General features: G+C 41.3%; 1 protein-coding gene and 1 long non-coding RNA gene across 2 annotated transcripts; one reads left to right on the top strand and one right to left on the bottom strand.

Annotated features, from left to right (window-relative positions):
- Positions 1-72: 72 nt before the first annotated feature.
- lipea (lipase, hormone-sensitive a) lies at positions 73-8,961 on the bottom strand. The gene is made up of 11 exons (XM_029514198.1): positions 8,912-8,961; positions 5,212-5,456; positions 4,635-4,919; positions 4,427-4,517; positions 4,163-4,308; positions 3,877-4,062; positions 3,494-3,646; positions 3,208-3,352; positions 2,270-2,497; positions 1,640-2,019; positions 73-1,355 (listed from the first exon to the last, which is right to left on the bottom strand). Exons 1-11 carry the CDS (start codon positions 8,919-8,921, stop codon positions 1,128-1,130), a joined length of 2,097 nt encoding a protein of 698 aa, XP_029370058.1. The 5' UTR covers positions 8,922-8,961; the 3' UTR covers positions 73-1,127.
- On the top strand, positions 8,777-12,175 carry LOC115050988 (uncharacterized). The gene is made up of 3 exons (XR_003841249.1): positions 8,777-9,059; positions 9,896-9,962; positions 11,688-12,175. It is a non-coding gene; the product is annotated as an uncharacterized LOC115050988 (long non-coding RNA).
- Positions 12,176-12,872: the final 697 nt, after the last annotated feature.

Below are 12,872 nucleotides of genomic sequence, written 5' to 3'. Positions count from 1 at the left end.
TCAAAATCCTCACACATAGTATGGGAACCCTGACAAGTGCTGCAAGAGCAAACAGTGCAAAGGCCTGAAGCACAGTTATCATGGGGGATGGGAAATATCAAGCTGTGTTAAACAACTAAAATAAAACTAAAACTTCTGCAAAGTAACAACAGCAAACATCTGGCGGTGAAATGCAGCGTAACACAATGTTTTTACAAATTCCATTCCAAGCGCTCAGCATTTAAAAGGCTGATTGAATGAAGGGTGAAGTTTCGGCTCTAACTGGGTCAGAAGGTTTATCAGGTGGCTCCTCAGTTCCTTATGTTGAAGCTTCAAATAAGCACACACACAATATTTTAACAGTAGTAATCTTTACAGTTTCGATTTAATAAAGATTTGAAATGGAACAATGCTGTTAAATATTTAGAATAAGAAATTTACATTATAAGAACTTATACCCACATTCTGCTGGTAAATACATGCTGAAGGCCTCCTGATCAATATGTTGTAAACATATGACAAACTGACAAAACCAGATAAAACATTGAATATAATAATAAGAAAAAACAACAAAAAACAGCATCTGCATTTAGCGTGTTTGCTGCACAAGCACGCCTTGACTCCTTATCAGTTTGATGTAGGCAAAGCTTTTTGTCATCCACAAACGATTTGAACACAGCAATACTTTAAACTGAAGGCACAGCAGCTCCTGTTACTGAAACATGCTGGATCCTAAATCAGCGCCAGAGCTGGTTATGGTGATTTTTTTGTGCTAAATTATTGTCAGTATACAATACTTTATATGTGCGTTTAATCTGCATCTTGTTAGTATACTTTAATAGAAAAGTACGAAATATTGCTTTTTTTCATTATCATCTAGGATCATATTAGAGCTGGTAAATTTTTAATGGCTCTCTTTCACATTGTTGCTGTCAGAAAATGGTGTGCAGTTTAGGTTTAAAGTGCAGTGTTCGTTAGCTTCCTCCATTTTTTCAGTGGTAACTTCAAAATTCTCCCTGACTTTTCTTTAGCTTAAATTTATTGCACCAGTCTCACTACATGCCGTCAGTTCTCTTTTTCATTCAGCATCAGCAAAATCCTAAAGAGGACAAATAGATCAGCCTGTAGATCCTTCATGGCTCTTCCAGCTACGGCCGTTTGCTAAGTGCAGGTGTTGGGTTCTTTTGCTCAAAAATCTCCCTTATTTTTGCCATGCAGACTTCTGTTGCGGTCTCCGTCTCCTTGGAGATCTGTGACAGACTGAGGAAGCCGTGAGGCAGGCCCTCCACCACCGTCAGAGTCACTGGCTGGCCCATGTCGCGCAGTTTCTTGGCAAACATGACAGAGTCATCCAACAAGGCATCCAGAGCAGAGGCCTGTGTGGAAACATGGAGGGATCAGGAAAAATACAGCAAACAGCCAACAAGAAAAACGTCTGATTAAGGTGTGCATGCTTCAGTCCTTATTAAGGAAAATAAGACCTGAAACTACTTTGAGTATGTTGCTATTGTCAAAATACATACTTTACATTACATAACTGGAATCACAGGAAGCACTCTCGGTTGTCTTTTGTAAACAGTGTAGGGAAAGTCCCGACTGAAGTCTGAAGCTGCACTGCTGTAATTAAACTGTCCTCTGGGATTTTAGCACCCTCTCTTACCACTATGTGAACAGGGGGAAGGCCTCTCAGCAGGTTGTCTGGAGCCAGTAGAGGTGAAACAAATGGGTTCTTGATAATTGGACAGGAGGTCAGACGAACAGAAGCCAGGCACTCGGAGCGCAGGGGCTCGAAGCCCAGAGGGTAGTCAAGGTTACATCCAGAGGTTGGAACTGATGTGCCGTGGATTTTGCTGCTCTGGGATGTCTTCTGTGATGACGATGGGGATCGTGCTCCACCTGAAATCCACCTGGGATCCAGTAAGGACTGGATCCAGTTGGAAGCCCCCTGAGTGAGATCACCCAGCAGCACAGCTGTGTCTCTGCCTAGTGCACTCAGACTGCTGCTACTCACTGCAGGCTGAACTGCATACGACTCAATGCCTGTGAGGGAAGGGATGTGAGGTTAGGAAAGGAAACAGTTAAACAACATGTCTGTGGCTCTCGAAGATACAGTGTAGAAGCAATCACTTGTTAGACATCAGGTCTCTTTCCTCCCACATAGTGAGGTTTACACACAAATGCCTTTTATATTGTGTTTTCTGTTCCAAAGGCGCCACAAAGTACTCTTGACTTAAATGAAGTGTGAAACAGCGGGCGCACACATACACACATAATCTGTACGCCCACATACCTGCATAGGCATAGATGCACCTAGTGAGAACACTTAGAGGTAACACCGGGTCAATAAGTGTGAGCAGGCGGGAGGGCGAGGCATCAGTGGTGAGCAAAGTAGCAGGGTAGGCAGCCATGATGCCATCAGGGACACGGATGCCGCAGGAAATGGCCTTCATGGACACGGTGATGCAAAGATTCCCTCCAGCACTGTCACCCGCCAGACAAACCCGCTCCGCTGTGGAGCCTGAACACAGAGGAAACTATATCACAGCACTAATGATTATCTGAAATATGTTAAAGAGCCCGTTTGGTAGCTGTTTTATCCAGATTATTTTAAATCATTATTAGTTGCTGAAACAACCAGATTCCCATCTTTTCAGTTTTATTTGTGCACAATAAAGCACATGGATTAAATATCGGTCAGGAGACCTTTTGTCATTTTTTACTTTATTTATTTATTTTAAAGACAAATTAAAAATTGAGAATATAATCAAAAGATAAAGCTAGGGAAAAAAAAATAACTTCCTTGTGCAGCCTTTTTCCATTTAGCCCTTAATCCTGCTCACAATCCTTTACATTACTGCACATTTTCAGCATGTGAGTGTGCACATATGACACTCTCCGTGTTCTGATAATGTACTGATAGTGTGTACAGATCAACATTTTCAGCACATAATGTGCCCTCCTCCTGGAGCTGGCACACTATGTACGTGTACATATGTGTGTGTGTGTGTCTGTGTGTGTATGTGTGTGTGTAAGGTATTCGTAGAGCACCTTTCACAGATACATTCACACACATTATATTAATATATTCTATTAAAAAGTATATAAAATATACTTATATAAAAAGTAACACAGTAAAACCTCCTTTGACAAATTAGGCAGGTGAATGACCAGGACAAAAAATAAATAAATAAATAAATAAAACAAAACAATAGAATGACTCATACTTACCCAACAGATGACAGTTCTTCAGTGCCCAGCAGTAGGCATAGAAACACTCCTCGAGAGCTCTTGGAAACGGCGCTTCAGGCGACAAAGAGTAATCGACAGAGAGGACAGGGACATTCAGCTCCTTCGACCAGGTCCGAATGTAACACTGGTTCATGAGGGGTTGGATAGAGAACAGAATACTATGTGTGATCAAGAACAACAGCACTCACATATTTTTGTGACACACATCTGGGGCCTGGAACACACACCTATTACAGTTACAGTTAACACCATGGCTATGCTGTACCTCATGGGATCTGGATGTCTGGGCCACAAAACCTCCTCCGTGAAAGTGGATAAGCAGCCAAGGAGAACGAGGCTGCTTCTGCACCCAGGGGAGATGTGACACAGAGGCAGGAGGAGGGTTGGTTCGGGAAAAAGACAGCAGTTCTTCACTGTCCTATAAGGTAATTAATAATAAAGGAAAGAAACCAGAAATATTATTTATACTTTTTTCCTTCAACATTTTCTCCTCTGCTCCTCATTAGGCCTTCTTTAATGCACAAAGGCTTTTGTTTTAAAAAGCGAGTGCATAAATAAAGTTTGCTTTCATTTAAGTTCCTTCTTTTCTTTGGTAGTAAGAGCATTTTATATTTTTTCTTCTCTTGTATGAGAACTGTAGATCCTCACCTGTCCATCTCGAATTTCATGAGAGATCAAACGCATGTGGACGGGCCCAGGTCCCCAGTGGGCTATTGGAGGTGACACATTGGCTGTTAGACTGGAGTCTGAGGCCAGAGGAAGGTGCAGTGTGACAGGAGGCACAGTCAGTGTGATGTTCAACTTCACTTGTTTAGATGCAATCCTGTATAAGCCCTGGACAGACAGAGAGACATGGTGGATAGTGAGTAGTTAGACCACTAAGCACAGTTTAGGTAATATCAGAGTGAAAGGACGAGGATTTGACCCTGCCTACTGTTATAAGGCCGGACTCTGTGAGGTTCCAGAAGGACTTCCAGAACTGCATATCCAGGTTCTGGGTGATGCGTTCAAATTCGGCACCACGCAAATCAGGATCAATGACGTACTTCCCTGATGTGAGGAGAGAAAGGGCTGCCAAACCTGGACAGAGAATAAAATTAAAGTAATCAGATCTGAAAATTACAAAATGGGACCTCAAAATGTAACTTTTCTTCAACAGCATGATGTCAAAATTTAGGGGAAAAAAAAAAAACCTCACCCAAACCAGACTGCTTTTTTCCATATGTCTCTCCATATGAAATCATGCTTATGACCACAGACTGGAGGAACGGACGAAGGGCAGGAGAGAACTGCGAAAAGAAAACAACTCAGGATCAAAAGGAGCAAAATAATGAAATGGTTAGTGGTTAATGAAACATACACTACTTAAATGGAATCAGGTTGGGAGAAACATTTCATTGGCTGACCTGGAAGCCCAGACAGCGGCCGTAGAAACATGCCTTGTGCATGGAGCTGTACTCCTGCACAAACCTCTGGCTTAGGTCGTTGTCCTGCAGGGAGTACAGCTGGCCATAGTCATTGCCATTGATCAGCTGCTGGGCAAGGTGGATGAGGGCACGCAGCTGGCACAGGGCGCTGCAGTACACTTCAATTTCAGAAACGTTGTGCTCTGCTCTAAAGAAGGCACTGTTGTAGTGAGAGGCAATATAACGGGCCTTCTGAATGATGTGAAGAAGGCAGGAGTTCAAGACCTGAAAAAAAAAAAGGAGCACAGAAAAAAAAAAAACAAAAAAAAAACTGTTCACCGAAATTGATTTTTTGGCCCTTTAAAATGTGACGGTGAGATGGGAATGACATCCAGGACAGAGGGCGACCGAACCTGCACGTCACGCACCCTGAGACCTTGGCTATCTGCTCACTGAAGAAGACTGACTGAGTAACTGTATTTATGCAAAAAATGTAATGCTCATCAAAAGTACAAAGTGCATCCAAACAGCCAATATGCTTATTTCACATACTTAATTATATTTATACTAGTCATACCTTGACCAGGGTGCGGTAGCCATTTCCCGGCGTTTGTGAATCAAAGTCATAGCGATGAAAGATGGCAGAGAGGTTCGCAACAATGGGCTCCAGGGCTCGGCCGTGCTCCTGAATCTGCTTCGTACATTTGATCAGCCGCTCAGCAACAGCGCCGTATGGGAAATCAGAAGGCCCACTCAAAATAGAGATTTCTTCACACACTGTGTCCAAAGTTGTGAACACAACCTTGTAATCCATATTTGAGGCTAGAAGAGAAAAAGAGGTGAGACGAATTATTTAAAACAATGTTTTCGTTATCCTCCTTTATATCTGCCTCTACAGCTACTGACAACACAGGCATGTGATGCACATCTTCAAGAAGGACCATCACCCTAAGGGTAAACACAAACCATGATGATCTCATCTAGTGCAACAAAACTCATTGCGTTAGTAGTTACCCTTGTTATCTGTTTGGACAAAGGTTGAAGTTCCAGTACAGCCTGAGGATACAGCTGGAAAACTTGGCAATGATGTGTTCAACAAGTGATCATTTTAATTTAATAAAACCAAACTTCAATAGGCCAGAAGCAGCATAAAGTCTTAAACTCAAAGACGTGTGTGATTGGTTGATTGGAAGATTCTTCAAACAAACCAACATGTGTCAAACATGTATAATCATGGTGATAGGCAGTTCTTCACACAGTTATGACATTATGAATAAGTAGGAACAAAAACCTGCCAAATGAGTAAATGTAACTAACTAAACAGGAAATCTACTGAACTTGCAGCGTGTACTTCACAGACATTAGTCATATTGTTCCACGTGGTCCAACCTGCTACTATAAATCAGCATGTTAACACTCACCATGCTTTCTGTGTCAGTATGGCTTTGACAGGAAAAAAGGGAAAAGTATCTTCAGTGTCAACAGCAGCTGTCAGTGCACACAATCCTGCAGCACAAAGTGAAATCAGGACACTAATCTAGTTGTGGCAGCGTTCATAAACACTGGAAGCTTTATCACAGTTGTGTTTTTCTTTTTCTGCTGGTGGATAGTGTCTCAATGGGCACACTTTTAGGCGTCTGATAAAAGCAATGTGCCAGCTCGGTGACTGTAGCTCCTCTGTACCATCTGCATTACAGAGGTGGACCACTCACATTTTCATTACACAAACCCCTATATTCAACACAGACAGGGCGGCAGCCTGCATTAGACTTCGTACTATAAAAAAATTACAGACAACAACAAAATATTTATTGATTTATCCAGAGCAGTTTCTTCACACTCAGTAAAATCCATAATCCTCAGATAGAAGTCTGAGGGGGTCAGAGTCCCTGCTATGGCACTTCTGCTGAGATAAAAAGTGATCAGTTAGCCTGATGAACTCTTGTGGATTGTTTCTGAAAGCTCGTCTATTTATGTATGTTTTTATTATTCTCATACCTGCAAACTCAGAAGGTCTGAAAAAGGTGAAAACCTTCCAGCAGCCACATTAATAATTAAAAAAATCATGCTCTGATAGAGTTAAATTAAGGTTATATTAAGACATCACAAAGTAGTGTTTTACTCACAAAAATGCAGTAAATCGGATCAGAGTATGGCTGTTTCATAATTACTGTCTTGTGATATGAGCCCTGGTTGATTATGAAGACGTCACAAGTTGTTTGAAAAAAATTGATGCACAACAAGTTAAATGAGTGTCTTTGAATATGTCGAATATCCAATATCAAACCAATTCAACCGCGGTCAGATGAGACAGGTTGGACACTCGCATATGCCCGTAGGATGCGCAGCAAATCACAACACTGGTTGCTATGTCAACCCGTGTGTTGCTCAATCACGTTCATATACGTTTCCCTATTATATACCTCCTCACAAACAGGGTTATTTATATTTCTCTGCTCAAAGGCCAAAGATATGTTAGCAGCAGTTGGAATCTCTCTGTCGGCCAATAATTTTCATTTCAAACAAAAGGATGGGGTAGTTCACTGATTCTGACGATGGCATGATGGTGCTGGATAAGGGATTTTCACACACAATAGTCTCCAGTATGTTTACTAAAAACATTGTGAAAAATAATGAATATCAGGAGACAGAAACTCTGCATTAATGACTGAGGTCAGAGGCAGAATGACTTTCTAAGAGGATCATCTACTCCTGTGAGCCAACAATCTGTCAACAATCTGAAGCTGTATTGGACACAAGTTCACTGAGCTATGAAAAAAAAAAAAAAAGGTTAGCCTGGCCTGATAAATCTGGATCTCTGATGAGGCAGCAGATGGTCAGGCCTGATTTTGTTGGCAACAGGATGAATCCATTAACTCAACCTGCTCTATGTTAACTGTCTATGCTGCTGCTGGTGTTGTAATTGTGTGGGGAATGTTTTCTTGGCACAATTCTGAGCCTTAAATTTCCAGTCAATAAAGGGCAGAGTGCCACGGTCTCTCTGTGCTCATCCCGGTTACTTCTTTCTGAAAGTTATTTCCCATGTGATAATGCTCCCTGTCACAGAGCAACTGGTTTAATGAACATACAACAGGTCAGATCTTCAGTGGCCTCCCCAGCCAACCTTTTCCAACTCAGCCCATATCAGAACCCAAATAATGAAGCCTTGTCAATTCACCATCTGCCTCCTAAAATAAGTTTACTTTCAGTTTCCCTTGTTGCAAACCAACTGTTGCTTTGTGTACTGGATGTAACATTCCTGCAACCAATTCAACTGCCATAGCAAAAACAAAACAAAACAAAAACAAACAAACAAAAGTGTACAAACATTTCCCAGTGAAAAATTAAGGGTGCTATCATTGTCTTATCACACAGATTACCCGTAAAGCCACAGAGAGAAAAAGAATGAAGCATTTAATTCAGATGTTTTTATAGCTCATTCTGCTCTAAAACATTTAACATTACATATTATTATATCTTACACCAAATTGTTGTGTTGTGCAAATCAATAGTGGGCCCAATAGTGGCCATTTGCACTTTGTTATTTATGCATTCGCCTATTTATGGCTGTTTTAGTGCTTTATTCTTTCATAAATGTCAGGATTTCAGTCTAGAACATATAAAAGGTTTTAATTCTGTTTTTGTGTTCCTGATTGTATCTGTCTGGTATATTTGTGGAATGACAACAAAGAAATCTTGAAGGGTGGAAGCTGTTGCAGTAAAGTAAATATTTGGGATGTGGAAAAACAGGAAATAGGTAGCATGAAGGCACAGATGACAAACTTTGTGATAAAGCAGAATCCAGGCTATGAGGAGGTTTTGATAAAACGCAGTTTCACTGAAGTGAAACAGACTTCAGACAGTGAGCTCTAATGGAGGTCAACTCCTTACAGGTCACCAAAATAAAAGCCGTAAACAGCTGACCGTGACGTCAGGCTGTCACAGCCGGACACCCTTCAGGCAGCCCCCGGTCCGGTCCGGGTCCGGGTCCCGGTCCCGGTCTTAGCTGGTCTTAGCTGGTCTCCTTAACCCCAAACAACCAGCTAAGTAAAGACGGCTTCGGTCCAGCTGTGACAGCCGGTTAGCAGCCGTTAGCTTCCGGAAACAACTTCAACCGTCGCAGCCAAGTTTTTTTTTTTTTTTTTTTTAGGCACTAAAAAACAAACACAACCCGGTTGTTTTGTATTCGTGGCAGGTCAAAGACAGCCTCTTGCAGGCATAAACGTGTGGAACGTCGTCGTTTTTTTGTTTTTTGTTTTTTAGTGTTTTTAACTCACCGATTGGCATCCTCCTCCTCTGCCGGGTGCTGCTGCCGGCCACGCGCCCGCAGCACACTGGACTACGTCACTTGTTGCGCGTTCACGTCCGTCTCTCTTTCGATGTGCGGCTCGTCCGACGCGCGACGTCATCGCGTCCCGTGCACAGGTAAGGCCGATGCACCTGAACACAGCCCAGCGTTAAAATGCCAAACTTGTGCTTTCACCTGGGCAGGTTTAATTCAACACTGCGGGGGGGGGGGGGAGTGACAACAGACACGCGAAATAAATAAAAATTAGTTGTTTTGAGGGAAAGCTTTGGCAGTCGGTAGAGACAGCTCAATCCAGCTGCTGGCTCAGGCATTTGACTAAATTTAGGATGTTCAACCATCTCACCTCAGAGATGGTTTTTCCGGTTGAAAATGAGCACACAAAGAAGCCTCCTGTCAGCATCGATATGATTTATTTGTCATCAATAAAGCTATTTCACGTGAAAACGTCCTTAGGTTGGGTAAATGCTTACACTTTCCACCTTCCACCTCTGACTTAAAAATGGAAAAGGGGTCACGGCACTGTGATGGTGAAGTGGTCTAAACAACGTCAGAAACATTTCCCATTTCTCCACACAGTGACCATCTGAGGTGCGGCTGAAATACTGAGAAATATTTCCAAAAAAATTTTGACTACAAATGTTCATACCGGGTTTTATATGGAAAACATGCTCACTAATGCTGACATTATTATGGAAGTCTCTAGTGGCCATCAGATGACATGCAACAGGTTTAAGTTCATCAAGTTCATGATGCGCACTGATTCAAAAAACAAAATTTAATGTGTGGATTTAGGCGGTCATGCTCAGGAGCTTCCCATCGTTTTTTATTCTACTAAAAAGGGGAAACAGAGAGTTCATTGCATCAGTAGCACGTATCACATACACAGAACTATACATTGTTGATAAAGACATTTTTTAATTTCCTCTTTTTGCTGTTTGGCCTTCTTGAACAGAATCAACGTTCGCACTGAAGATTTCCTGCCAATAACCAACAACATGAGAGTTGAAAATGTCTTTGGGGTAAGTGACTTGCAAAAATGGACTCTGTCACACCCAGTTGGGACTGAGTAATATTTTTTCCAGGATCTAACAGGTACTGTATGACTTGTGTGGGTGTGGTGGTGACACTGTGGATAGTTTTGATGTCACACTCTATAGAAAGCACTAACTGACATTTATATTATAGGAAATCCCCTGTTGTTTCATAATAAATGATTGTTTCTCTACGTTGAGTCTATACTTGAATTCAAGTCAATTCATTCATGTTGAGTCAACATTGCTTCCACCTGTTGCTTTTTTGAACGTACCCACACCAAGACACTGTGCTGATTATTGTTTTGCTGTGACATTTCCAAAACAGCTAAATTCACAAGTGGGAATCACTTATATTTGTATAAGTTTAAAACCATTGCAGATATCATTTCCCTTTTGTGCTGGAATCTTTTAAAAACATATTAAGAGCAGCCACTGTTGGTGATCAAAAAATTAACAACACAAATTTGTCATTTTAATTAGTTTTTAAAGGATACATGTGTTGTTTTTTTTTTTACAGTAGATAATAATGTTAGCTGTAAAATGTTTTTTTTTTTAGCAAAACCTGCTGAAAAATCAGCAGTGCTGTTGTTCCAAATCTATGTCTTTACCTAAAATTCAAATGTAAAACCTAAATTTCAGCATTCAACACATTGCAACTTAGAACACATACAGCAAGTCCGAACCGAAGCATTCAATTCATCAATCTGACAAAACAGACGCGGACAACACAAATACACAAATATGCTGCAAATTCCCAGTCCTGTTATATTAACTGAATTGCTACATAATGATTTTCATTGATATAATTCAAGTAATGGACATCTATGACCATGGAACGGGTCTTGAATGTGGTATGAATAACAATGTCTACAAATACATTTCATTTTCTTACAATATCCTGCAATTTTTTCCACATTGCACAGAGAAAATCCTTCAAAAAAAGTTACCTATAAGGTTTACTTTTGGAAGCCCGTTGAACCAATCAATGTGTCACTAATACAAATGCAAACACTGGAAACACATAAATGATGATGATCACAGGAATGAGGAAAACACCAAGGTTTTTTCGTTTTTCTGTGTCTGAACCTCACTGACGTCTTTGTGAATCAGCATCTTCTTCAGCAAACTTTCCCTTCGCATCACAAAAAACTTTGTAATAACAATGATAAAGGGATAAAGTGCGCATTAATTTGTCCCTGTTTGGACCTTTCTTAACGTCTTCGCCAACCCCTCCTCAACCGCCATCCAGGTAAAGTTTCATCCTGCCTGCTAGCAATGACCTTCAGAACTGATGACGTTCCTGTAAACCTCAGCTGTTTTTTTTTTTTTGTACTTAGCGCTAATAATCAAATGTTTCCATACAACGGCACAGAAGATGTTTTAAGAGCGTGTAAGCACCCTCACTGAGCCCAAAGCACCATTGTGTAACCTCACATAGCTGTAGGCTGTGGGCCTGATGAGTAACTAATGACTTATCGTTTTAGTTTTAACCATCAAGACGAATTTCTGTTCATCCACTGTATTTGTGGCTCTCCTAAATGTAATTGAGATGCCTTCGTTGTTAGGTTGTTCATTTACTTAAACCCTCATTGTGGCCTGTTGCCAGACTGATCTAGTTCCTCCCAGCCAGCGCCCCATCGATGACCAGCCCTAAAGATCAAGACACAATCACCTTGTTTCTTGTTTCTTTGTTCTTTGCTGCCCTCACAGAAACCCTCCGATGACTGCTGACCTTAGAAACGAGACTTCCCTTAAGCCAGGATAACAGTGGATGCAGCCCGTTTACTCATAAACTGTCAACAGAGGTGCCGTGAAAGGAGCTTCCCTGCAGTCTATGCTCGTGTCCAGAAAGACTGCACCTGCATCAAAATCACTCCGCAGGTTTCAGTGTGCTTAAATACTTTTATTTTAAGAGCAACCGAGTGCAAGAAAAGAAGAACGTTATCGATAAGAAAGAGCCACAATATGGGTGCAAAGCTAGGAAAAAATTCCAAACTTTTCTTGAACTTTTCATTTTGTTGCCTGAACTTCCTTGATTTCCCGAGAAAAATGCACTTTAGTGATGTTTGAACTGTTACTAATTTCATTTCAACTTCCTCCCTCTGATATGTTGCCAGTCCTGTCCCCTTGGGCAAACAACAGAAACCAGGAAATTCATTTTGAGGGAGAAATTCACCTTAACGCCCTCTATTGTGTAAAATTGATCTTGTTTTTGTGTAAAGCACCTACTGGAAAAACCCTTTCCTTAGTGTCCCCACATTTAGCACCTAATTCATCCAGACTGAAGAAGTGAATTAAGGAACACACGCCTGTCAATGAGAACAGGAGCTGATATGGCTGTTTAAAATGTAACTAAAGCGATTGCGACCTACTGGGGGGCAAACCGTGAATAATTGCTCATGGAAAAGAAATGGTATGTGCAAACTAGGGTTCATTTACAAGTCTCTGTCGCCTAAACACACACGGATAGTGGCAATGAAGGCTCAACACAGCTTTTGTTGTGCAGTCTGTCAGGGAAGGGGATGTTGGGGGTGCAGGCGGTCCTGTTCAATGAGGGAGACAAATGGGTCAAATTACTTTCTTGCTTCCTGCTAATATTACTGGATTCTCTATGTGTATTTTTAAATAAAACACATGCACACCCAGCGATAGTTAGAGGACACAGCGAGGAATAAAAGCGGCAGTTAATATCTCTTTTTCCTGGTTGAGGAAACATAAAATAACTTTAAAGATGCATGATGGAGGTAATGATCAGTTTGTAGGTGCAGTTCTGCAACTTATCCTGCAGGTTTTGATGTTTGGTTCTTTCTGAAGCTGTCTTGATTCAACAATCTGGTCCTTTTGCAGGCTGTAGTTCGGTGCTTTTTATTTCCTTAACACTGAAGGAGGTTTTTG

This window comes from Echeneis naucrates, chromosome 11 (assembly GCF_900963305.1).
Source record: "Echeneis naucrates chromosome 11, fEcheNa1.1, whole genome shotgun sequence".
In the NCBI taxonomy this organism is placed as follows: domain Eukaryota; kingdom Metazoa; phylum Chordata; class Actinopteri; order Carangiformes; family Echeneidae; genus Echeneis; species Echeneis naucrates.
The sequence above is the reverse complement of the archived record's forward strand: the minus strand, read 5'-3'. Positions and strand labels throughout refer to the sequence as shown.

Coding starts and splice junctions, on each gene's coding strand:
- lipea (XM_029514198.1), bottom strand. Junction 4,063..4,162: donor CAGAGTCCGGCCTTATAACA/GTAGGCAGGGTC, acceptor CTGTCTGTCCAG/GGCTTATACAGGATTGCATC. Junction 1,356..1,639: donor TTCCCCCTGTTCACATAGTG/GTAAGAGAGGGT, acceptor GTTTCCACACAG/GCCTCTGCTCTGGATGCCTT.